Genomic DNA, 27454 nt, shown 5'->3' with positions numbered 1-27454 from the left:
GAGTTGTGGTGTAGGTGGCAGACGAGATTCAGATCCTGTGTTGCTGTGGCTGTGGTGTAGGCCAGTGGCTACAGCTCCAATTAGACCCCTAGCTGGGAACCTCCATATGCCACGGGTGTGGCCCCAAAAAGTCGATAAAAATAAAAACAAACAAACAAACAAAAAACTAGTGATGAACTTTACCATTTGAGGCCTGCTCATAGGAAAAGCATTTTTTTAAAAAAATTTTTAAAAGTAGAGTTGATTCACAATGTTCTGTCAATTTCTGCTGTACAGAGGGAAATTATCTTGCGTCACTAGAATCCATTCTCCCTATCTGTGGCCTCAGCTGAAAGAGTTATTTTGATAACCACCCCAACTTTCCCCAAATCTCACTATTGGACTTTGTAAATTGTCAGATGAAACTTATGGTTAAGCCTTTTCTCTATCTGGGGACAGAGGTAGAAGTGACCTGGCGAATGGGAGAGATCACTTCTGCCTTTTTTGTGTGTCTTTTTTTTTTTTTTTTTTTTTTTTTTTGCCTTTACTAGGGCCGCTCCTGCGGCATATGGAGGTTCCCAGGCTAGGGGTCCAATCGGAGTTGTAGCTGCTGGCCTACAACACAGCCACAACAACTCGAGATCCGAGTCGTGTCTGCGACCTACACCACAGCTCATGGCAATGCCAGATCCTTAACTCACTGAGCAATGCCAGGGATGGAACCCGCAACCTCATGGTTCCTAGTCGGATTCGTTAACCACTGCGCCACGACGGGAATCCAACTTCTGCCTTTTAAAGTCTAGGAACATCCTACTTCCCATGTCTGGGACTTTTTATGCTGTACCATTTATATCTTCAGCATCTTGCCCAAGGCAACACATCCAAGGTGTACTTAATAGAAAGAGAAGTTAAAAGAAAAAAAAAAAATCTTCCTTTTAATGCTTGACTATAGATTGTATTTAGGTATGAATAAGAGACTCTACCATAATAGAATGGCAATTTTTATTTTAAATAAAAAGGCAAAATACTGCTATTGAGTTGACCATGAAGTCACATCTGAATTCATACCTTGCAGTTGAATTTTTCCAGTTCATTAATTAATTCCACTGAAAACAGACTATGCCTCTGTCTGTGCAAGAAGTGTAGACCAGATTTTAATCACGATGACAAAGATGACTGGCAAAATTAAGCAAAGGAAGTGACTGTGCTCTGTTTCAAGTTCTTTTCCTTCTTGGAAACATTCTCCATGGTAGTATGAAACTTAAAGACTGTGACTGTCCTGTCCAGAGAAGGTTAAAGCTGGGTCACAGAGAATTGTAGACTACTCTTCTACCTTTGTCCTGTGATGTCCGTGTCTCTCAGAGGTCTGGCTAAACCAGAATATTCTTTGCAATAGCATTCAAAGTCCTTACTTTGGTCACATCTGCTACCTTTAGAGAATATTCTGAGCTAGAAAGAGAGGCTCCCATAGCAACCGAGGAATTTCTGCAATAGAAATAAGAGAGGAACAGATAATTATATAAGTTGTCAAATGAGCCTTCCTATGGGCACTTCATTTTATAGGCTACTTCATGGCTCAAGAACAAGGTTAGGTCAAGGATGCTGGACTACCATATTTCATAATTATTTTTATTAATTACTGGAAACATCTAGTTACCAAATCTACCAGGCAGTATACTTGATTTTATATCTGAAATTATAAATTCTAAGGCTCTTGCTATTTTTTTTTTTTTTGTCTTTTTAGGGCCACACCCGAGGCATATGGAGTTTCCTAGGCTAGGGGTCCAACTGGAGCGACAGCTGCTGGCCTATACCATAGCCAGAACAACTGGGGATCCAAGCTGCATCTGGACCTACACCACAGCTCACGGCAATGCTGGATGGATCCTTAACCCACTAAGCGAGGCCAGGGATCGAACCCACGTCCTTGTGGATACTAGTTGGGTTCGTTAACCACTAAGCCACGACGGGAACTCTGGCTCTTGCTTCTTTTACATTTCATTTTCTTCAACATATAAAGAGAAATAATCAACAATTACCTGCCAAATTATAGGAGTCCTCTCAAGTATAATAAAAAACATCTAATAGTTTAAATTCCTTAATAGTGATATAATTTCAAAATTACTGAAAATAGAGAGTAAGGGTGAGGAGAGAATTAAGTATTAAATATTAAAGGTAGGAAAACAAAAATGATTATGGTTCTTCCATCCTTTTACCATAGTTTTTACCTTTGCTAAAGGAAACCACAGGAGAATGGGCACACATACAAATCTGACTCATTTTTAAGCTTTAGCTTCTAAATTAAGAGTTTATTAACTGGTCTAAGTTCAGCAATGCCTTAAGGTTATAAAAGTTAGCCTATGTTCAGAAGAGCTAGCTTATTTAGGGCAGGATAAGAGCCACTCCGCAGTTTAAAAACTTCAAAAATGACTGTGATACTTACATACTAATCACAACATTCCATTCATTAAGCATGCCATCACTATGGTTTTCCTATTTGGGGAAGTAAAGATTAATCTCATTCCTTTTGGTATGAATCAAAGAGTTCATTTTTACCGAAACTTCATTCCTGAATCTCTAGCCGACCGAGCAGAACAGTGGAATTCAGTAGCACCTGAACCCTCGAGGATCCTTTGTAGATTTCTGTCTGTTATGCCACCCCCTGTTGGAAAGAATAAGTAATACATTAAGTAGAACAGATTTTCATATAAAACTGAATGAATAATATGATTACCACCTCTACCTGGAATCTCCATACTGAAATTTCTCATTGATTCAAGAATTATTCTCTTTTTCTAAGCAAGAATGAATTTAGAAAAAAATGATGAAAGACAAGACTACAGACTGTGGAGATCAAAAGATAAGGTCAAAGAACCTACATATGACAGAACCTTACATGTCTACTGGTTTATATAACAATGCTGTACATCACCGATTTAAATCTAAAAAGATTACCCTAGAGCAAGGAAAAATCATTGAGTGCTCTAACCCTGCTTCCCCTCAAAGGAAAATCAAATTGAAACTCAAGCTAAGATAGACTTAAGGAAGAAGTCACAAAAGCAAAACCTCAGAAATCTATCTCAATGAGAGAACCACTAAGGTTCTTTCTCTGGCCCAGGATTTGATGAACACACAGACTTCATTAGAAATGGGATTAATGCACGGTGTTATATAATTTATTTAATATCAATTTTTTGTTTCATTTTTACAGAAAACTGATTCTACTTTATTAAAAATGCACAATCCAGTAGTTTATGATTCATTTGTTTTGATGAACAAGCTCTTAAATGTCTGTATATAAAGAGTATTCTGAAATATTATCAGATTATAAATACAAATCATTTATTCGTCTTTATATCCTTCTCTCCTAATATGCAGGATATATTCAATGTTTTTATTTTATTTTATTTTTTATTTTATTTTTTTATTTTATTTTATTTTTTGTCTTTTTGCTATTTCTTGGGCCACTCCCATGGCATATGGAGGTTCCCAGGCTAGGGGTCGAATCAGAGCTGTAGCTGTCAGCCTACGCCAGAGCCACAGCAACACGGGATGTGAGCTGCGTCTGCGACCTACACCACAGCTCAGGGCAACACCAGATCCGTAACCCAATGAGTGAGGCCAGGGATCGAACCCGCAACCTCATGGTTCCTAGTCAGATTCGTTAACCACTGAGCCATGACAGGAACTCCTATTTTGCTCTTTAGGGCCACATGTACAGCATATTGAAGCTCACAAGCTAGGGGTTGAATCAGAGCTGCAGCTGCTGGCTTACGCCACAGCCACGGCAATGCTGGCTCCTAGCCTTGTCTGCGACCTACACCACAGCTCACCACAACATTGGATACTTAACCCACTAGCGAGGCCAGGGATCGAACCCACATCCTCATGTATACTAGTCGGGTTTGTTGCTGCTGAGCCACAACAGGAACTCCATATTCAATATTTTTTAAATGACTGTTAAATAAGTACTTCATATTTTAAGCTATTCAAGTTGTTGAAGTAACTTGACTTAAACACCCTTTGACTCAGTAACTTTCTTTTTTCTTAGTGGTACAGTAATATCACTGAGCCCTAAGATGCAGAAAGAACACAGACTGAGAAATAAGATTTAGATTGGAATCCCAGCTTTATCACTGTAGCCCTTGATAGTTATCTTAGATAAATTACTTAAATATGCTAAGCCTCATTTTTTTCACCAAAGAGGGTAATACTGTCTACTTCACAAACTTGTTTGAAGAATTAAAAGACATACATTATTTCCCTCTAAAAATAAGAAAACGCCTGGCCACTGAAACACATGTTATCAGAACATAACTAATACATTTTCCAAACACAGACTAATACACCTTTATAGCTGGGACTTGAAAGAACAACCAGCTCAACAGCTTCAACCAAGTGCAAAATTTGTTCCTTGATTGGATCCTAGTTTGAACATTATCAGTTATTAAAAAAATTCTTTCTTTTTTTTTTTTGCTTTTTAGGGCTGCTCCCGCTGCATATGGAAGTTCCCAGGCTAGGGGTCGAATCAGAGCTACACCTACACCACAGCCGCAGCAACTCAGGATCCGAGCAGTCTGCGACATACACCACAGCTCATGGCAATGCCAGATCTTTAACCCACTGAGCGAGGCCAGGGATCGAACCCGCAACCTCATGGTTCCTAGTCAGATTTGTTTCCACTGTGCCACAACGGGAACTCCTATAAAAAACATTCTGAGTACAATTAGAGAAAGGAGAGCATTGGCTGAGTATTAAAGAGGTATTAGGGAATTAGTGTTTATTTTAATAGATGTGATAATATTATTGTGGTTATAGTAAAATGCCCTTAATTTTTTAGAGGTGTACAAAGATAAATTGTCACAAAGCCTTTAATTTTAAAATACCACAGGATAAAAAAAGAGGAGACAAATGTGACAAAATGTTAAGGATTCGAATACATGAGTATTCATTATGCCATTTTCCACTTTTTTTATATGTTTGAGGGATTTAACAAGAAAAAATTAAGATTGTCTTTATATTCATCTCACTCTGGATCTAGGGCACATTATCTAATTCTTTAAAAATTGTTGATATCTAATACGCCATTATGTACTTAATTGATCTTACAGTTGTCATTAGGAACATGTAATCCAATAGTCTGGCTACAAGGAAGAATTTGGTGATCAGAGATTTTCAGAAACTGAATATTATATTATCCAGGGATATTAGCTAAATGTTTGCTTACACCTTGTCAACAACTAGGACATTTGACCCTATCCCAGTGCAGCAGCACCAAACTTTGTGTGCCTCACCAGAAATGAGTATCTACAACCGTCACAAAATTTTATACTATGGGGAAGCAAACAAGGAGAAAACTGCTCTTCTTTGAGCTAATTCCTACTAGAAGGTTCCTCAGATACAGTTTTAAATTGCAGCACGAATCTCCCAACCTTAATCAACAAAATTCAACATTTTAATCAAATTATATATTCTTTCCAAGCACCATGTAATAATACTTTCCCCCATACTGTCCTGCCTCCTTTGCTCTTCCTCACTACAGTTCAGTGTTACACTGGTAAATGGATAGATAAATAAATACCTGGCATTACCACAATCCTGCCTTTTGCCTGAAAAAAGAAAAAAAAAATAAACAAGTAAATTTTAATGTCCTTCTCTTAAATGGAATAATAAGGCAGTGAAAACAGAAATAAAATTGTATTAAAATCATTAAATAACTACTAGTATCTAATTTTCAACAGATCTTTTCTTTCTTTGTGATCCTGGGTAAATAAAATGGTTAGCATAATAATTCTTTCTATCCAGAAATGTTTTATTATATTGCTTTTAAGACTTACACTGTTATAAACACAAAGAAAAGGAGAATAAAATATAAATACTGACTAATCACACCACCTTAAGAAAAGCCATTACTGAAAAATATCCCTAATACTAATTCCAAGTTCTTGGTATGCAATGGAATGGAAGTAGCTGAATTTAAAAAGATTATGCTATTATGTATAGCATACTTGTAAATTACTGAAAAAAATCTATTCAAATTATGTATCTTCAATTAAATTATCTAGCTTATTATACAAATTAAAATCACAGGTCCTTTTACTGGATATCAAGTAAAAGAACTGAACTATATGAATTGATTTAATTTCTGATAATTCCAGAAGGATAGGTATTGAGATTTCCCTACTTTTATACTAATTTTTATCCCATTTACTAAATGAATTTTGGTGGTACACTCAGTATCACTGAAAGTCAAAAGGAAACCACCCCTTTACAAATGTATACTCAGTGGAACCACTAGTAGTAAGCACGTAACAATGATAAGATTAAAAATAACATGTCAGGAATTCCCGTCGTGGCACAGCCAAAACGAATCCAACTAGGAACCATGAGGTTGCAGGTTCAATCCCTGGCCTTGCTCAGTGGGTTAAGGATCTGGCGTTGCCATGAACTGTGGTGCAGGTTGCAGACTCGGCTCAGATCTGGTGTTGCTGTGGCTGTGGTATAGGCCGGCAGCTGTAGCTCTGATTCGACCCCTAGCCTGGGAACCTCCATGTGCCAAGAGTGCAGCCCTAAAAAGCAAAAAAACAAAACAAAACAAAAAAAAACAAAAACAAAAACAAAAAACCAACCGTCAAGTTCGTTAATTTACAGAATAAAACCCTGATCAAATTGATGTATCATGAAAGTGTTTATCAGAAGTCACTTTAATTATTCCTCCATCCATCCAACAAATATTTATTAAGTGCCTACCATGTACCAGACACTGTTGCAGGTATGGGGATAATGTGATTGAAGGGGACCAAAATATATCACTGTGGCACACAATTTTGAGCTAAAGGCACTTGGGTTCCTGAAATTCCTTCCCTGACTAAAATCAGAGCCTCCCAAAAGAAGTGAAAACAAATTAACAGTCATAAGTCTCTTCCCTGGGATCAACTCAACAGCACCACACCCAAAGAGACATCATAAAATCCTATCTCCCACCTATTCTTCTAAGGATCCAATAATTTTTCCCAAGTCATTTGTTTTCTCATAAATGCCCCTTCTCCTTCCACTGTTGTCTCTAAATGCCCTCTTCCCCCCACTCCTCTTTACCCATTAAGATGGCACATAAGACCCCAATTCTAAGCATCTCTGAGTCACATCTCTTAGTGAACTCCCAAACACACACACACACACACACACACACACACACACACACACACACACACACACACACACACACCCCCACACCCACACGGATGATCACAATCCTTTTCTTCTAATCTGTCTTTAGTTAGTTTAATTCACAGGACCTCAAATACTGAACCTAAGAGGGTAAAGAAAAAGTTTTCCCTCCCTGACATGATGAGCAAGAGAAAGTTCCTTCTCTCATGGAGATTACATGTTCAAGGAAAACAGACAACAGACAGGTATATTTATAAAATTTCAGGAAGCAATAAGTACATACAAAGAAAAAAAATAAAGCAATGAAATGAAACAGAGAGTAAAAGGGTAAGGGGTCTATTTCATAAAATTTAATAACTGTTAAGAGAAATAAGTGAAACAAGACTGTTTAGTATCCTCAAAAGAACTAAAGCAAAATACCCACAAAACTAAATATTTACTATCTAGAAAGCTGAAATGATTTTAGGAACAAAAAGTCTTATTTAACTGTTTCTTCCAACTGAAAGCTTTGCGAAACATGGACAAATGTTAAAAGAGATGAATTCTATCACTTTTTTTTTGCCTTCCATAAAAAATTATTTAGAACTATATGCTTACCGAAGGCTATCAAAGTGATTTACCAACATTGAGCACTTACTAAGTGTCAGACCTTGTGCTGAAGTAATCCACAACTATTCTAGGATGTAGGCGCTATTATGCTAGCTTTGTAGAGGTGAGGAAACTGAAGTTTAGGTAAATTGTCCAGGGTTATTATTAATAAGTGACAAAACCAGGATTTAAACATAGACATTTCTAATCCCCAATCCTAAGCTTTAACTAGTATACGGCTATGTAATTGCTTCAAAAAAATATAGTATGATCTCATTTATTTTTTGTCTTTTTAGGGCAGCACCTGTGGCATATGGCGGTTCCCAGGCTAGGGGTCGAATGGGAGCTATAGCTGCTAGCCTACACCACAGCAATGCCAGATCTGAGCCGCATCTGCAACCTACATCACAGCTCACAGCAATGCCAGATCCTTAACCCACTGAGCGAGGCCAGGGACCAAACCCGCAACCTCATGGATACTAGTCAGATTCGTTTCCACCAAGCCATGACAGGAACTCTGAGTGTGATTTCATTTGTATGTAGAATCGAAAAATGTAAAATACAAAGAAGTAGAAAATAGAGTGGTGGTTACCAGGGGTAAGGAGGTGAAGGAAATGGGGAGACAGTGGTTAAAGGGTACAAAGTTGTTACATAGGATGAATAAGTCTAGAGATCTAATGTATAGCATGATGACTATAGTCAATACTACACTCAATACTAACAATTTGCTAAGAGTAGACTTTCAGGTGCTTTCATTACACACATTGCACATACACACACAAGTTAACTATATGAGCAGATTTATATGAGCTTGACTGTAATCAATTCATTCTGTATACATATACCAAAACACCGTGTTGTACACCTTAAATACATATTATTTTTACTTAAAAAAAGTAAAGTTAGGAATTCCCGTTGTGGTGCAGTGGAAGCGAATCCGACTAGGAACCATGAGGTTGTGGATTTGATCCTTGCCCTTGCTCGGTGGGTTAAGGCTCTTTCGTTGCCATGAGCTGTGGTGTAGGTGGCAGACGTGGCTCGGATCCCGAGTTGCTGTGGCTCTGGCATAGGGCAGCAGCTGTAGCTCCGATTAGACCCGTAGCCTGGGGACCTCCATATGCCACAGGTGTGGCCCGAAAAGCAAAATAACAATAATAATAATAAAGTGTATAAGAATACTTAACCCAGCTCTTCCTGCCAACCAATTAAACTACAAATCTCTCTCTCTCCCTCTCTCTCCCAGATATTCTAAAATGTAACACATGACTATGACAATTATTCTCTACTCCATACTGAGTAACCATTTAAAAATGGAAACATGATTCATCAATTCTTCTGTTTTAAAACCCTTCAGATTCCCCTGTGCACCAAGGATAAAATACAAAGTCTTAAATAGTTTTCAAGGCTCTGGACAGTATTATTCTCTTCACAATGCAACATTATAGTCATTCTTCAATGCCTGAGTAAGTTTTGCTCACTTTTGCTCCTAGGCCTTTGCATATACTACTTCATTTACACAGAACATCCCTCCATTCTCCCTCTCCGCACTCCCTTTTACAGTGATGACTCCTAATCGCCCTTCAAATCAGTAAGACATTGAAGCATGGAGATCTTTTCTTCTGGGAAGCTAACTACTGCCAATCCTGATCTCTCAAATCTGGGGTAAATTTTTCTCCAATGTGCTCCCACAGTACTTTCATAACACTCTATTAAAACTGCCTGCTCTGAAGTTTCTGTTGTGGCTCAGGGAATTAAGAACTCGACATGGTATCTTGAGGATGCAGTTCAATCCCTGGCCTTGCTCAGTGGGTTAAAGATTCAGTGTTGCCGAAAACTGTGGTGGAGGTCCCAGGTCGTATCTGGCGTTGCTGTGGCTGTGGCATAGGCCAGCAGCTGTAGCTCTGATTCAACCTCTAGCCTGGGAATTTACATATGCTGCAAGAGTGACCTTGAAAAGAAAAAAAATTGCCTCCTCTATTAAAAGTGCCTATTGTGCACTAGTTTGTAAAGGCACTGACCACACACACACACACCACACATGCTCCTTGGTCACCACCATAGTGCAAATGCTCTGCACCTATTATACACCAATATTGATAAAACCGGTAAGCTCCAGCCTAGAAAAGTTCATCAGATCCTCATGTGAAATTTTTGAAAATTATTTTCATGGCTATAGAAAGTAAACATAAGCAGATGTCTACACAAAAAGACTAAATAATATTATTAGTAATAACAGTAATAATAACTACAGACACTAACATGTACTAAAATCTACTGTAAATCAAGCACTCTGCAAAGGCTCTTCCCAAGAGCCCCATCTCTTATACCAATCTCTATCAACACTGAGCAACCCCATAAAGGATTAAACTAATCTCAATTTCACATATGAGGAAACAGAGGCTTAAAGTCTAGTGATCTAGTCAACCTTATATAACAAGTGTCAAATCTATATCAAATTCAGAACATTCTCATCTCAAAGCCCATACTCACTTAGAATACCTCTGGACTGGTGTCAGAAAAACACAGACATACTACAATTACAAAGCTATCTTCTGACTGTTCAACAAATGATGCTAACTCATATACACAAGGGGAAAATCATGAAAGAGAAAAATATGTTTTCTCCTACCTTGACAGATGGGGAGAGATGAGAGAAGAATACAGTTTTAGCTTTAGAATTCACCCAAAAAGATAATTTTCTCAAATTTTATATGAGAGTATACATAGGCTGACAGTAAGATATAGCTTAATTTATGCAATGCTAATGACAATAAAAGGGTAAAATTTGCTGTGGTTATCTGAATTAGATCAGCTTTTTAGGAATTATCTATAATTTGGCCTTAAGAGCCTCAGTTACTAAAAATGCTCCTGGAATTCCTTTGTGGTGCAGCAGGTTAAGGATTCAGCATTGTCACTGCAGCAGCTCAGGTCATTGCTGTGGTGCGGGTTTGATCCCTCACCAGGGAACTTTTATGCTATGGGTGTGGCCAAAAGAAATGCCCATATGAAAGAAATAAAAAATTATATAAATGTTACTGCCGACATTATATGGCAGTAATATGTTACTACAAAGTCAGTAATCTGAAGTTTTGCAACCTAGCTGAGCCACAGAAAATCAGGAATAGCCACAATAGAGTCTTAGGAAGAAAGGCAAGAAATTGTGAGTACCTGTTCTATAAGTCGCTTTATTAGGGGTAGCCCTTCTAGTGCCGAACTGTCACATCCACTGGTCAATACTCGTTCAAATCCCAAAGTTAGGAGGGTCTCTAGAGCTGCCATTGGATCATGAACCATGTCAAAGGCTGGAACAAATAAAAGTGACTTGAATTCTGAAGAGATATTTCTAATACAGTGCTTTTTCAAAATGTAATATACACACAGTGTATGCTGGACCTCGTTCATCCTGACTTGCAAGAGTCAACGGTTAAACATTCAGGAAATTTGTAAGCATGGCTGTTACTCCATTGGCAGCTTGAACTCAGTCAAGGTGGAGTATTTAAACTACAGAAATCAACAAATGCTACAAATCAGGCCATTTTTTTTTTTTTTTTTTTTTTTCTGAGAACCGGTTTACCAGCACACCACAGTGTGCATACCACCAGCGTGCACGATGATTTTAGATGGTACTCATTTGGATAGATACATTTATTTAAATGCAGATTCAAAGTGAAAAGTTTCCATTTTTCATTAGTTATAAAGTTTCTCCTCAAAATAAATGTACTCAAGATTTTAAGAAAATTATTAAATATATTTGCACAGGTAACACTCAGATATGGTAAAACTGTAAATGTGTTAGGCAAGTGATTCAAATTTGGGAAAGTCTGCTCTAAGGCTTCAGACAAACTGCTTCAACAGAATGAAAACATTACACTCACCATTTCTAGAAAAGGCCTTGGTTCACATTCTCATTGTTAACTAATGTTTTATACTAATCACTTTACCCTCATGTACTCAAGACTCATATAGGAGAGTTGTTTATGACAGACTATATGAAGTATCAACTCCATCCCACTTTCTAAGAGATTTTTCTCCCCCTCACTGAGGAAAGTGGCACTAGGAACCTCAAACAAAACTCTTAGCACGCCATATGCTACGCAAGTGCTAATCTATGATGGATTAGCGGTAGACCCTCCTCTTACCCTTCATTGTCTGTAAAAAGCTAAATCTACCTCAGAGGATTTTCCTTTTTCTGTGGCAGTACCTTCTCACCAGGGATTACACTTCATAGTACTTCATTAAATACAATATAACAATTTAAAATCATGAAAATATTTTTGTTAAATTTATTAAGGGAAAAAAGCAGAAAATTGAAATTATTTTCTTGGTTTTAGATCAGAAAAATAAGCACTGAGAACTGTATCCTATCTCCTAGGATAGACCATGATGGAAAATATAAAAAAAATAGAAAAAGAAAAATACATTCTATAAGATGGGTTTATTTTGAATTATTTACAGTATCAAATTTTAAACTATATTTTTTCAGATAAATGTACACTAATTTAAGTTTTTTCATATATGAAAACTTTTTTTTTGTTTGTTTTTTTTAGGGCTGCTCCTGCGGCATGTGGAAGTTCCCAGGCTAAGGGTCAAATCCGAGCTGTACCAGCTGGCCTACACCACAGCTACAGCAACACAGGATCCAAGCTGAGTCTGCAACCTACTCCACAGTTCACGGCAATGTTGAATCCTTAACCCACTGAGTGAGGTCAGGGATCAAACCTGAAACCTCATGGTTCCTAGCTGGATTTGTTTCTGCTTCGCCACAACGGGAACTCCTAAAACTTTTTTTTGGCTGACCTCAAAGTTCTAATTTTTAAGTGATCTAACATCTTTTAGTATTGCTAGTATATGAGAAGCTTTGCTAAACAGTAAGTCAAGAAAACGGTTTCTGGTGGTATCATTAATTTAAAAGAGAAATAAGGATAACGAATGTTTTATATCTAATTTCTATAAATGGATGCAAATGCCGGTGTCCACTCTCATTCTAATCTTTGGATGTTTACTCAAAAGGACAGAAAAACATTCAATAATTTCTTATGCTTATCAAGTCAAAAAAATTATACTTCTTTACATGTGTAATAACAGTGTCTCTGAAGGCAAAATTCACACTTTTTCCTCTACTTTACCAACGCTAGGTAGAAGTATGTGGAAACTACAACTGTCTGATTTAGAAATACAAAGTTGCTTTTTTTGTGTGCATTTTTAGGGCTGCACCTATGGTACACGGAGGTTTCCAGGCCAGGGGTACAATCAGAGCTGGAGCTGCCCGCCTATGCCACAGCTACAGCAACTCAGGATCCGAGCCACATCTGTGATCTACACCCCAGCTCATGGCAACGTCAGATCCTTAACCCACTGCCTGAGGCCAGGGATCAAACCTGGGTCCTTATGGATACTAGCTGGGTTCATTAACTGCTGAGCCATGAGAGGACATCCCAGAAAGTGTTTTTATGTAAAATTATCAGATACTTTGCAGATATTCTGATGCAGATAAGCTATCAACAATGTAAAATAATTTTATACAAATATAGGGAACATTTGTTCACTGACTGTCCAGCATCTATTTCTTTTTTCCTCCTTCCTAACAGTATCCTATTCTCCACCAGATATCCATCTCGTCTCTGCCCATGAATCTTTGTTTTGTTGTTTTTTGTTTTATTGGTTTTTGTTTTCTATTTTTTTTTTAGGGCCGCACCTGTGGCATATGAAAGAACCCAGGTTAGGGGTCGAATTGCAGCTGCAGCTGCCAGCTTACGCCAGAGCCACGGCAATGCCAGATCTGAGCTGCATCTGCAGCAACACCAGATCCTTAACCCATTGAGCGAGGCCAGGTATTGAACCCGCATCCTTGTGGATACTAATCAGGTATGTAACCCGCTAAGCCACAATGAGAACTCCTCCATGAATTTTATATTCATCTGGGAAAGCTGACCTCACTCCTAGTTCTGGAATGGTCTTGTCTGGCTTAAACCAAGCAGCACATTTCATTTCACTGGCCATGGTGATTTATTCTTTTTGGGACTGCACATGACCTGAGGCAATCTAATAAAAATCAATCTCAGGATTCTTCCTACGAATGCAGTAACAAGGACATGCACCTGTAGGCAATGCTTATTCTCTCCCTCTGTTATATCCCAATATCACCACCTTCTACTTTTAACAACTTTTCATAACTAAGGCTTTGTATTTTCCAGAAATTGTGTATCTCTAAATTTATAACTGTTAGTTCCATGATTACTATTAAAAAAAAACAACTGGTGGAGGTTCCCTTGTGGCAAAGCAGATTAAGGATCAGGGCTGTGGCAGCTGTGCCACAGGTCACAACTGTGATGTGAGTTTGACCCCTGGCAAAGGAACTTTCACGTACCAGAAGTGTGGCCAAAAACACAGGAACTTTCACATGCCAGAAGTGTGGCCAAAAATAAAACAAAACAAAAAACTGGTAATACTTTAACACTAGAGAATTGTGTCCACAAAAAGGTTGTAGCATTTGGTGAAATGAGAAAACTGGCACCATTTAACAGAATTTCAATGAACTTCTAAAACTTCACTCACCTCGGTGGAAAGTGACTGGCAGAGGACGGCAAATGGCTGTAAAAAGAAAATCATATAACAACGTGAACGAAGAGATCATCACTGATTACTATTTATAGAACTCACCATGTTAGAATTAGGACTTTTTTTAAACTTTCTTCCCCTAAGTGAAGGCAATGAACTAAAATAATTAAAAAACGGTAGCTTTACAAATTCAAGTTATTAATCTCTGCTTTTCATATTAAAAAGAAATAGTCATCCACTCCTTAGAGGCACCAAATAAAAACTGTATGATCTGATAACTATAAGGTCAGCATTACATCTATTACTTACACCTGAGAATCTTCAAGAAATACTTTGGCCTAGTAATATAGGTAGTTTGCTTCTGTCCTCTCTACATCTCCCCATCCTTACCAACTAAACAGCTATTGAAGTTTTTGGTGCTATGATTAAAGGAATCAAGGTAAACTTCCCTTAACCCCTATAGGAACAGTAGCAGAACCCGATCTATAGCAACTGAGGAGAGACAGGAAGGCTATGGCACACATGCTCTCTACTCCAAACACCTAAATAACTACTGTTTAAAATAGGTTAGTATAGAAATTCCCATTGTGGCTCAGCAGGTTAAGAACCCAACTAGTATCCATGAGGATGTGGGTTCGATCCCCAGCCTCACTCAGTCAGCTAAGGATCTGGCGTTTCTGTAAGCTACAGCTTGGATTTGGCATGGCTGTGATGCAGGCCAGAAGCTGCAGTGCCGATCTGACCCCTAGCCTGGGAACTTCCATGTGCTGCAGGTATAGTCTTAAAAAGAAAAAATTAAACTAAAATAAAATAGGTTAGTATAAGTGCCTGCAGGTATGAATAAAAAGTCGGTTTTGTGTTTTTCTGTACTGGGAGCATTCAATGCAATCATCATTAGAAGTTTTTTGGTTTCAGATACAAATTCTTACCCACAAGGGACATGCACAGTTCTTTGTCAATGTGTCCATCTTCAGTCAATGCCCCAAATACCAAACCATCAGCACCATAAAGCTTAGCAAGACGAATGTCAGCCTTCATCACCTCAACTTCACGATCTGAATATAAAAAATCACCTCCACGGGGCCGAATCATCACAAAAACTGGGATCTGGACATACTGTTTCACTACTTGAAGGACACCTGCAATAATAGGGAGCAGACTAATAAAAATTCAAATATGAGCTAAATGCTCAAGGAATTCAATAACATTATTTTACTGGTCTTTTACATTTGCTTTGGTGTATCATTTCTACAAGAAATGAAGAATTGATGGAGTAAACTATAGAAAGTAGATCTAAAGGGAAAGGAGACACTGAGAAGAAAGGTATACATATACTAGAAGTTAAGTAATAAGAAAATCAAGCATTAAAAAAAGCACAATTTAAGAATTCCCTGGTAGCTCAGTGAGTTAAGGATCTAGTACTGTCACTGCTGTGGCTTAGGTTGAAGCTGTGGCATGGGCTGTTTGATCCCCAGGCAGGGAACTTCCACATGCGTCAGATACAAACAAAAAGAAAAAAAAAAGAACAATTTAGAAATAGAAGGAAGTTACTGCATTTTAAAAGTACTTGTCAGCTAACTCAACAAAAATTCTTTTACTGGAATGTGACATCTGAAAAGGTAATAACTATCGGGCTTTATGTTCTGCCAGTGTATTCCCTGAGACCTAGTTTCTCCTTCTTCCTGATGATTACCTACCATAGAGATGTTTACATAGTTCTAAAGTTTATGACTTCTTAATGGACAAAGTTTTTGTTTTTGTTTTTGTTTGCTTTTTAAGACTGCATCCGCAGCATATGCAAGTTCCCAGGCCAGGAGTCAAATCAGAGCTGCAGCTGCCAGCCCATGCTGCAGCCACAGCCACACAGGACCCAAGCCACATCTATGACCTACACCACAGCTCATGGCAACACCAGAGCCTTAGCCACTGAATGAGGCCAAGTATCCAACCCACATCCTCATGGATACTAGTCGGGTTCGTTGCCACTGAGTGGCAATAGGACCTCCGACAAACATATTTAGCAAAGCCTTTTGTGGTAAGAGATATGGTAAAAGAAAAAAGCTGTACTTACTCATGATTTTATGAGTAGATATATGAATAAAAGTACCCCAATTTGACACAACTTGTGGCTAGTTCAGAAACCCTCAATGGTATAAGATCTGTGGCTGGCACCATTAGTATTTACCCTACATGAATTTACTACTTTTTCCTTGCTACAAGAACCCCGATTCTGCATGGAACAGCAATATGCCCAACACCAAGCAATGAATTATGCATGACTACTGCTGCAAAAAACAGATTGCACTCAAATTACAGATATGTTCTAGGTATTTCACAGAAAGGCCAAGGAATGCCCTTCTTTATTTTAGTGAGAAGAGTCCAAAAGGCCACTGTAGATATTGCACATATAAACCTCTTATAGTAAATAATGCTATCATCCACCTTAGAGTAAAGTATAGAAGTCAAGAATTCATATAGGAACTTCTGCTTTTGACCAAGACAGAGTAACAGAAACTGGATTAATCCTTCCACCTATAAAACCAAAAAAACAGACAAAATATATGAAACAATGGGCTGCAAGAAAGGATAATGATGCCTGAAAGACAGGAAACAAATGAGGTGGGCTCTCTGAATGCCCCAGATTACTATCTTGAGAGTTTTCTAGGCCACAGAATAGGGAGGGGGAACCCTGAGAATTCTCTGAGTTGAGGAGACAAAGCTGAGAGTCCAAGGAGACCAAATGGCTCAGCTCACAGGAGAGAATAGCAGGGCAGAGAGGAGAACCCTAGAGATCTGCAGAGATTCCTCCTGCTCCTCGGCCCCAGCCCCCAATAATATGCATCTGAGAACTGACTGGCATTTGCATGCAAGCAAACTACACAAGGCCATGGAAAGATTCACTGAAAAAAATTAGAAGTAAGAGTGCCTATCATTTATACCAGGCCAAGAATAAGGCATGTTCCCACCTGCCAGACAGGAAAATTTCAAGATGTCATGGGGCACTGGGTAGAGTACACAGAGCATCTTGCCTCAGTACTACCCAATAAAGTAAAATTCATAAAGTTTTGCATAGAATGAAAATTAACAGCCAAGAAAATAAGATGCATCATGAGACAATAAATCAAACAAAACCAACCTAGAACTGACACAGATGTTAGATTTAAAAGCCAAGTCATTAAAATAGCTAGTATAACTTTATTTGTTCAAAAAAGTTAAAAAGCAACGTGAGCAATATAACAACAAACTCATATCTAGGGATGAAAACTACAATGTGTGGGATGAAAAAATACACTGGGCAGGATTAGCAGAAATTAGACATTACAGAGAAAAGATTAGTAAACTTGAAAATAAAGAAATAGGGGATACTGAAAGTGAAACAGAGAAAAAGATTTTTTTAAAAAGTAGTATGGAGTTCTGGTTGTGGCACAGTGAGTGAAGGATCCAGCATGGCTGCAGCTGGATCCTCCATACACTGTGGGTACAACCAAAAAAGAAAAAAAAGAAAAGAAAAAAAAAAAAGGGTAGTTCATCAGTAAGTTGAGGAATAACTTCAAGCAGCCTAATATAAGTTAACAGAAGTCTCTGAGCCAGTGGAGGACAGTGAATGCTGAACATTTTCCAAATGTGATGGAAAGTACACACAAACATGTCCAAGAAACATGAAGAAAACTACATTCAGGTATTTCATAATCAAATTGTTCAAAACCAAAAATAAAGGAACAAATTCTTAAAAACAACAAGAGAATAGAGACAAATTACACAGAAAAGAACAAAGGTTTAGACGACAGTAGGATTCCTGTGAGAAACAATATAATCAAGAAGATAACAATGGAGAAGCATCTTTAAAGTCCTGAAAGAATAAAACTGCCAACCTAGAATTCTATACCCAGCAAAAATATCTTCCAAAAAAATGGGGAAAGATATACAAAAGCTGACACACACTTGCACTACATCACCGGCACACTTGCACTACAAAAAAATGTTAAAAAAATGACTTTAGGCAGAAGAAAAAGGAAACCAGGCAAAAATATAAATCTATATAAAGGAAGAGCACCAGAAATGGTAACTACATGTGGGTAAATATAATTGTCTTATTATTTAAATTTCTTTACAAGATAATTGACTCTTTAAGAAAAATAACAACAAAGCAGTATCAAATTTTTTTTTTTGTCTTTTTGTCTTTTTTTTGTCTTTTTTTTTTGTCTTTTGTCGTTGTTGTTGTTGCTATTTCTTGGGCCGCTCCCACAGCATATGGAGGTTCCCAGGCTAGGGGTTGAATCAGAGCTGTAGCCACCGGCCTACGCCAGAGCCACAGCAACTCGGGATCCGAGCCGCGTCTGCAACCTACACCACAGCTCACGGCAACGCCGGATCGTTAACCCACTGAGCAAGGGCAGGGACCGAACCCGCAACCTCATGGTTCCTAGTCGGATTCGTTAACCACTGCGCCACGACGGGAACTCCAGTATCAAATTTTTAACATAGGTAAAAGCAAAATGTATAATGACTACACAAAGACTAATGTCCTTGACATTACTGCAGAGCTTATGAACCAACACTAACAGTAACTTATTCTCAATTTTTTGATATATAAGAAAAAAAGATCTATTTGATCACATCTCAGATAGTCAAGTTTATTTGCAACCATAAACATTTCTAACTAATATCAAATCCATGGCATAGTTAACATGTTAGTAACTTTAGTAAAGGATCCCAATGAAACAAATTATGTCTCCAAACTCTATAAACTCCTTTGGTAAATCCAAAAAATGGATACTCCAAACAGTCTCTGACATAAACGACAGCAACATCTCCTCAGATCCACCTCTTAAGAGTAATGACAATAAAAACAAAAATAAACAAACGGGACCTAATCAAACTTAAAAGTTCCTGCACAGCAAAAGAAATCCTAAACAAAACAAAAAGACAACCCACAGAATGGGAGAAAATCTTTGCAAATGAATCAACTGACAAGGGATTCATCTCCAAAATTTATAAACACCTTCTGCAGCTCCATACCAAAAAAACAAACAACCCTATCAGAAAATGGGCAGGAGTTCCCGTCGTGGCACAGTGGTTAACGAATCCGACTAGGAACCATGAGGTTGCGGGTTCGATCCTTGCCCTTGCTCAGTGGGTTAACGATCCGGCGTTGCCGTGAGCTGTGGTGTAGGTTGCAGACGCGGCTCGGATCCCGCGTTGCTGTGGCTCTGGCGTAGGCCGGTGGCTACAGCTCTGATTCAACCCCTAGCCTGGGAACCTCCATATGCCGCGGGAGCGGCCCAAGAAATAGCAACAATAACAACAACAACAACAACAACAAAGACAAAATAGACAAAAAAAAAAAAAAAAAAAAAAAAAAAAGAAAATGGGCAGAAGATCTAAACAGACAGTTCTCCAAAGAAGACATGCAGATGGCCAAGAAACACATGAAAAGATGTTCAACGTCACTCATTATTAGAGAAATGCAAATCAAAACCACTATGAGGTACTACCTTATCCCAGCCAGAATGGCCATCATCAAAAAGTCTACAAACAATAAGAGCTGGCAAGGATGTGGAGAAAAAGGAACCCTATTACACTGTTGGTGGGATTGTAAATTGCTGCAACCACTGTGGACAACAGTATGGAGATTCCTCAAAAAACTAAAAACAGAACTACCATTTGATCCAGCAACCCCACTCCTGGGCATCTACCCAGAGAAAACCATGACTCGCAAAAAAGAGACACATGTACTCCGACGTTCACTGCAGTACTCTTTTCAATAGCCAAGACATGGAAACAACCTAAATGTCCATCAACAGAGGAATGGATCAATAAGATGGGGTTAAAAAAAAAAAAAAAAAAAAAATTGGAGTTCCCGTCGTGGCGCAATGGTTAACGAATCCGACTAGGAACCATGAGGTTGCGGGTTCGATCCCTGCCCTTGCTCAGTGGGTCAAGGTTCTGGCGTTGCCGTGAGCTGTGGTGTAGGTTGCGGACGCGGCTCGGATCCTGTGTTGCTGTGGCTCTGGTGTAGGCTGGCAGCTACAGCTCCAATTCGACCCCTAGCCCGGGAACCTCCATATGCCACAGGAGTGGCCCAAGAAATGGCAAAAAGACAAAAAAAAAAAGAAGATGGGGTACATATACACAATGGAATATTTTTTTTTTTTTTGTCTTTTGTCTTTTTTTGTTGTTGTTGTTGTTGTTGTCGTCGTTGCTATTTCTTGGGCCGCTCCCGCGGCATATGGAGGTTCCCAGGCTAGGGGTTGAATCGGAGCTGTAGCCACTGGCCCACGCCAGAGCCACAGCAACGTGGGATCCGAGCCGCGTCTGCAACCTACACCACAGCTCATGGCAACGCCGGATCGTTAACCCACTGAGCAAGGGCAGGGACCGAACCCGCAACCTCATGGTTCCTAGTCGGATTCGTTAACCACTGCGCTACGACGGGAACTCCCGTTTTTTTTTTTTTTGTCTTTTGTCTTTTTTTGTTGTTGTTGTTGTTCACAATGGAATATTACTCAGCCATTAAAATGAACGAAATACCAGCATTTTTAGCAACATGGACGGACCTAGAAATTATCATGCTACGTGAAGTCATCCATACAATGAGACACCAACATCAAATGCTTTCACTGATATGTAGAATCTGAAAAAAGGACAGACTGAACTTTACAAAACAGATGCTGACTCACAGACATTGCAAAACTCATGGTCTCTGGAGGAGACAATTTAGGGGGTTGGGGGGATGTGCCTGGGTTGTGGGATGGAAATCCTGTAAAATTGGATTGTGACGATCATTATACAACTACAGATGTGATAAAAACAAACAAACAAATAAACAAAAGCAAAAAATGGATATTTACCCATGCTGGGTGTGGTTCCTCCTTCCAATAAGCCAGAACATAATTCAATGCGACCGGCACCTGTAATAAAAAAGTATTGCTCAGCAGAATAAATTTTTTAAATTAAAAAATTAAGAACAATTTTGAAAAGCATGGCTCAAAAGTTATTGTTCAAAATAAACTCTTATTAAACAGCAACCTGAACGTTTTTTCCTTAATATAGAACAAAGAGCCTTAGAAACTGAGAGAAATCAAATTATAAAACCAGAGTAAAACTCTATTTTTAAACACAACTATATTCTGCAACCTATATTGTGCTACTGGTAGCCAAATTTAAAAATTAATTCAAGGAGTTCCCATCGTGGGGCAGCAGAAATGAATCCAACTAGGAACTAAGAGGTTTCGGCTTCAGAAACCTGGCCTTGCTCAGTGGGTTAAGGATCTGGCGTTGTCGTGAGCTGTGGTATAGACTGAAGGCTCAGGTCCCACGTTCCTGTGGCTGTGGTGTAGGCTGGCAGCCTTAGCTCCAATTGGACCCCTAGCCTGGGAACCTCCATATGTCACAAGTGTGGCCCTAAAAAGCAAAAATAAATAAATAAATAAATATAAAAATTAATTCAAGTTAAGCTAGATCTCTTGAAATTTTGTATTATAAGGTTGCCTCTCTATGCACCAGTTAGAGATTTAGAATAAAGAAGTTTCTGGACTCGCCACTGTGGAATGCTGACTCTATTGATTTAAAAAAAAAAATACAGCAATCTTTTCCAAGAACGTCTTTATTATTCTTAGCTTTAAAAGAAGCCCAAGTTATTTTTAAGTAGCTTAAATAAAGATAATTTTAAGATTGAGAAAATGCTGAAAGCAAAAGAACTATCAGGAGTTCCCATCGTGGCACAGTGGTTAACGAATCCGACTAGGAACCATGAGGTTGCGGGTTTGGTCCCTGCCCTTGCTCAGTGGGTTAACAATCCGGCATTGCTGTGAGCTGTGCTGTGGTATAGGTTGCAGACGCAGCTCGGATCCCACGTTGCTGTGGCTCTGGCGTAGGCCGGTGGCTACAGCTCCGATTCAACCCCTAGCCTGGAAACCTCCATGTGCCGCGGAAGCGGCCCAAGAAATAGCAAAAAGACCAAAAAAAAAAAAAAAAAAAAGAACCATCAGACTGACTATAGGGTCACATCAAAAGGCCTCAAGAGGCAGCTTGAAGAGGCTTCTACTAGCTAATGAGCATCAATAAGATGTTTTGAGCATCAACAAGAATAACTACACTGGATTAAAACACATCAAATATATCTGAATGGTTCATAATAATAAAACAATAATACACTGGAGGATATAGAGAACAAACCCATTATCCCCAAAATCAGTAAACAAGGAAAAAGAAGCAAGCATTTGGAATTCCTGCATGGCACAGTGGGTTAAGAACCCTACTGCAGTGGCTTGGGATGGATCTCCAGATTGGTGAGGTGGGTTAAAGGATTCAGTGTTGCCCTAACTGAGCTTGGATTAAATCCCTGGCCTGGGAACTTCTGCATGCCTCAGGTGTGGCCATTAAAAAAAAAAGGCAAACGAAACAACAACAACGACGACAAAGGAGATCCTGTTGTGGCGCAGCGGAACCGAATCTGACTAGGAGCCAGGAGGTTGCGGGTTCGATCCCTGGCCTCATTCAGTGGGTTAAGGATCCAGCATTGCCATGAGCTGTGATGTAGGTTGCAGACGAAGCTCAGATCCTACATTGCTGTGAGCTGTGGTATAGGTCGCAGACATGGCTTGGATCCCGAGTTGCTGTGGCTCTGGCGTAGACTGGCGGCTCCAGCTCTGATTCGACCCCTAGCCTGGGAACCTCCATATGCCATAGGTTCCGCACTAAAAAAGACAAAAAAAAAAAAAAAAAAAAAAGTTGGTTAGTGAGCACTATTATGGACACTTGACTTAAAATGTAACCTACTGAAGGAGTAAACTAGAAGAGCATAGTTTTCCACTATGTTTTCTAGTTGGTTGGTTGTTGTCAAAAGGATTACTGAGATCCTAAGAGATCACAGAGGCTCCCAAGGTCAGTTCACAAGGATTCATTTCCAAACTCTTAAAAAAGACTGCCAACTGTATTCATTCTCTAATTTCTCTTACCTCCTCTTTCTGCATTTACAGCTGACTCCACTGAATCAACACACACTTCCATGAGAAATCCATTTGCTGCCCCTAAAATACAGAGAGAATAATGCAATTTCACGATGGTAACTATCCACCCAAACTAAGCCACCACAAATATTTTATATTTTGCTGCCAAAATCCAAATGTTCAAGATAGGGAAGTAGATAAGCACACTAGGGCTTATATATGCAATAAAATACCATATTAATTGTTAAGTTGGAGTTCCATTGTGGCGCAGCAGAAATGAATCTGACTAGGAACCATGAGGTTGAGGGTTCAATCCCTGGCCTTGCTCAGTGGGTGAAGAATCCAGCATTGCCATGAGCTGTGGTGTAGGATACAGATGCAGCTCGGATCCGGCAATGCTGTGAGCTGTGGTATAGGTTGCAGATGCAGCTCGGATCCTGAGTTGCTATGGCTGTGATGTAGACAGGTGGCTACAGCTCCAATTCAACCCATAGCCTGGGAACCTCCATATGCCGTGGGTTTGGCCCTAAAAAAAAAGCAAAAAAACCACAAAACATTAAATTGATTTTTCAGGACTGTGAAGTAAAAAACACAGACATATGTATATGAAATTATACTAAAAAATACATACACTGAATGCCAAGGTAATCTTCCTAAAACACAGACCTCATCATCACATTCCAGGTCAAGATCCTTTCAATACTTCTCAATGCCTGAATATGTTTATTTATAAGGCACATATATCTTTAAGAGCAGGGGTGGATTTCAAATCCTCACCCCACAACTTATTTGTTTGATTCTAGATGACTTATTTGTGCAATCCTAGAGAAGTTACTTAGCCTAAGTTTTCTTTTTTCTTTTTTGCTTTTTAGGGCCACACCTGCGGCATATGGAGGTTCCCAGGCTAGGGGGTCCAATCGGAGCTGTAGTTGCCAGCCTACACCAAAGCCACCGCAACTTGGGATCTGAGCCACATCTGCGACCTACACCACAACTCACGACAACGCCGGATCCTTCACCCACTGAGAAAGGCCAGGGATCGAACCCACCTCCTCATGGGTACTAGTCAGATTCATTAACCACTGAGCTACGATGGGAACTCCTAGCCTAAGTTTTCTATAAAACCTACCTATCTCACAGTAGTGAGAATAAAATGAGATAGTTCATGTAAAGTGGATTGTACCCACTAAGTGTAGAAAAAGTATTGGTTATCATTATTTAACTATACATTTCTTCCTCTATATGCCCCCAGTTCCCCCAGTCTCCATCCCTGTTCCTGTTTATGCCATCTCCTCAATCCACAGTCCTTCCAGCTCTATCTTCAAATGCTAAAATCTTCCAAGGTTCATGTCAAATCACATTCCCGTATTTCCTCTCTCCCAAAGCAGGAAATTGTATCTCCCTTTTCTGAGCTCATATAACTCTAAAATAAACTTTATGTTCCTCTTTAAAACACTAACTGTGTCTTATTTTCTCTTATTATTATTTATGTAGATGGATGTCTGATCATTCTTACTTGACCTAAAGTTCCTAAGTAAGGCCTTTATGTGAGAAATCTTTATTATTACTCCCAGTAAGCACACTGTCTACCATAGCACACAATGGTCCCATAAAGATTTACCAAAGGTTGGAAGTGCCCATTGTGGCTCAGCGGTAATGAATCCAACTAGTATCCATGAGGATGTGGGTTCAACCCCTGGCCGCACTCAGTGGGTCAGGGATCTGGCATTGCTGTAGCTGTGTAGGCCAGCAGCTGTAGCTCTGATTCAACCCTTAGCCTGGGAACTTCCATATGCTGCAGGTGCAGCCCTAAAAACCAAAAAAAAAAAAAAAAAAGATTTACTAAAGGTTGAATAATTATAAATTCATAAATATAACTTCATGTATTTACACTCAAGAGTGCGATGAAAACAGAGTTCTGATTTTTTTCTATAAGCTAAGCATATACTTAAAAAAAAATTAGGAATACTGAAATCATACTTCACACAATAATACCTAAAAGAATGTTCTCTACAACTAACAATGTTGACTATCAGGTGGTAGGATTTAAAATTACTTTTTTTTTCTTTTTAAGGCTGCACCTGTGGCATATGGAAGTTCCAGGGCTAGGGATCAAATAGGAGCTGCAGCTGCCAGTCTACACCGCTGCCACGGCAATGCAGGATCCAAGCTTCATCTGCAAACTTGCCTGCAGCTTGTAGTTACACCGGACCCTTAACCTACTTAAGAGAGGCCAGGGATCGAACCCGCATCTTCAGGAACATACTATGTCAGGTTCTTAACACACTGAGCCACAATAGGAACTCCTGAAATTACTTTTACTTTTCTATAGTGCTTGACTTTTTTCTATCCAATGTTGGGCTTTTATGTTTTTTAAATCAATTTTTAATTCAAAAAACAAAAATCTATTACCTGCTAACATGAAACTGAAACTGCTTAATTTATTTAAAAGACTATCAGTTTCAAAATGTGCAGTTGAGTGATACTCTGTTCTTAACCAACAGCACTGCACTAGTTCCATGGGTTTCCTGATAGCCACCCACACCAGCTATCAGATCAGTCTCACTGGACAAAGCTGCAGAGGCACCATTTGCCCCACACTGAAGACTTTGGCTTCAAGAGGGTGGGGATGCACACCAAAGACTATGAAAAAAGGCAGAGTTAACGTAGCTGTCCTACAAAAGGAAGCTCTTTGTAGGGATCAAAGAAGAGGACATTTGTTTGGAGCAGCAGTTCACAAAGTGTGGTAGACCAGTTAGCTACGGACTAGGGGCCACCAAGACACTTTCAGAGTGTGCAGTGGAAATTATTTACATAATAATGCTAAGATTTTATTTGCCTTTTTCACTTTCATTCTCTCACAAGTGGAGTGGAGTTTCTGGAGGTAACCTGAATGCAGGAGCAGGTATGAGAATTCCATTAAGCCAGATATTAAAGAGATCTGCAAAAACACAAAACATTGGCACTTTTCTCACTCAATAGTCTTTGTTTAGGAAAGCTGTGATTTTTTTCATAAAAAAAATTTTATTTGTGCTAATATGTAATGGATTTATTATGTTTTTTCAGTTAACATTTAAAAAAATTCCTGTTTTAATTTCTAATATGGCCCACAACGTTGTAAATCTACTATATTTCAATTAAAAATTAAATTTAAAAATTTCTGTAGTTTCTGCCATGGTTAAGAATCTAAACACAGGGGGCTGGGGTGGCTGTGGAGGCGTGGGTTCAATACCTGCCCTGGGGCAGTGGTTGCCTCAGCTCCCAAGTAGTTCACATCTGCAGTTCCCAGTCTATTTCCCGGCCCGGGAAATTCCATATGCTGTGGTTGTGGCCATAAAAAATGATTTAAAAAGTTCTAACATGGCCATTACCGATAATAAATACAAGGTCTCAATTTTCTAGGAGGGTAAAGGAGTCCTGAGACCCAAAAGTTTGACAACAACTGGTTTGGAGGAACCAAGAGTTCATGTAGGAGGCAGGCAGGGACCTGGCAAATTTCCTAGCACCTGCCAAGCCATCCCACGCTGGCGCGGCAGGAAGAACTTGGGACTTGCGGCAGACAAGCTCTACCACTTGGTAGCGGTGTCGCTTTAGAGACAATCCCCGCCTCCGCTGCAGCAGCTACAGGTTATTAAGCGGTCCCCACAGGTAAGGCACTGAGCTCGGCGCTCGATATCGAACCATCACAGCAACGGGGTAACGGAGGCAACGGTATCCTCGTGTGAATGGGAAACGCGAGGCGGAGAGAAGTTAACAAAATTGAACACGGTCGCATGACGAGACGCGGTAGCTCCGGGATTCGAACCCACACATCTAGTTCCAGAGCCAGGCCGCTCTCCCCGCCAGCGCCCCGGTTTCCACACATTTCCAAGAGCACGAGAAACTATTGCCAGAGAAGTCGCAATTAATCCACGGGCCAGACCCCCAGCCAGCCCGGCCCACACCCAAAAGCGAACTCAGGGACAGCCCTTTCCCCGCCCCCTTTCGCACCGGCCTTCCCGGAGGGTATCCGCGCCCGTTTCCGCTCCGAGGAGGCCCCCTGCCTCTTCATGCTCCACGGGTTCCTCCCTCGCGCGTCTACCGTTCCCACTCGAAAGTCTGGGTCCCGGCGCGCGACTGGAGAAGCGCGTCCTTACGGCTGCGCGCACCCCTGCGCGTCACCGACGCCCACGCCCCAGCAGCCCCCGCGAGAGCCCTGTCGCTAGCGCAGG

At 39.7% G+C, this 27454-nt stretch overlaps 1 protein-coding gene across 5 annotated transcripts; it reads right to left on the bottom strand.

Moving 5' to 3' along the window:
- CUTC (cutC copper transporter) lies at positions 963–27444 on the bottom strand. 5 transcript variants are annotated; one of them, XM_021072322.1, is made up of 9 exons: positions 27234–27444; positions 23253–23324; positions 21144–21203; positions 15222–15431; positions 14290–14325; positions 10903–11036; positions 5561–5588; positions 2536–2641; positions 963–1464 (listed from the first exon to the last, which is right to left on the bottom strand). In XM_021072322.1, the coding sequence occupies exons 1-9, from the start codon at positions 27292–27294 to the stop codon at positions 1350–1352; spliced, it is 822 nt and encodes a 273-aa protein (XP_020927981.1). In that variant the 5' UTR covers positions 27295–27444; the 3' UTR covers positions 963–1349. The 5 variants fall into 5 exon arrangements, 4 of the variants coding, with proteins under 4 accessions (XP_020927981.1, XP_020927982.1, XP_020927984.1 ...); XM_021072323.1 differs by having other exon boundaries at positions 965–1464; positions 15222–15451; positions 27234–27303; XR_002338331.1 differs by having other exon boundaries at positions 1327–1464; positions 2423–2641.

Source organism: Sus scrofa, chromosome 14, assembly GCF_000003025.6.
Source record: "Sus scrofa isolate TJ Tabasco breed Duroc chromosome 14, Sscrofa11.1, whole genome shotgun sequence".
Classification (NCBI taxonomy): domain Eukaryota; kingdom Metazoa; phylum Chordata; class Mammalia; order Artiodactyla; family Suidae; genus Sus; species Sus scrofa.
This window is presented reverse-complemented; position numbering and strand designations above follow the sequence as displayed.

Excerpts from the sequence above, each read along its gene's own strand:
- CUTC (XM_021072322.1), bottom strand. The coding sequence starts at position 27,294 with ATGAAGAGGCAGGGGGCCTCCTCGGAGCGGAAACGGGCGCGGATACCC. Across the intron at positions 23,325-27,233 it reads GATACCCTCCGGGAAGGCCG|GGGCAGCAAATGGATTTCTC; the intron begins GTGCGAAAGGGG and ends TCTGTATTTTAG. Across the intron at positions 5,589-10,902 it reads TAAAGCGACTTATAGAACAG|GCAAAAGGCAGGATTGTGGT; the intron begins GTACTCACAATT and ends TTCTTTTTTCAG.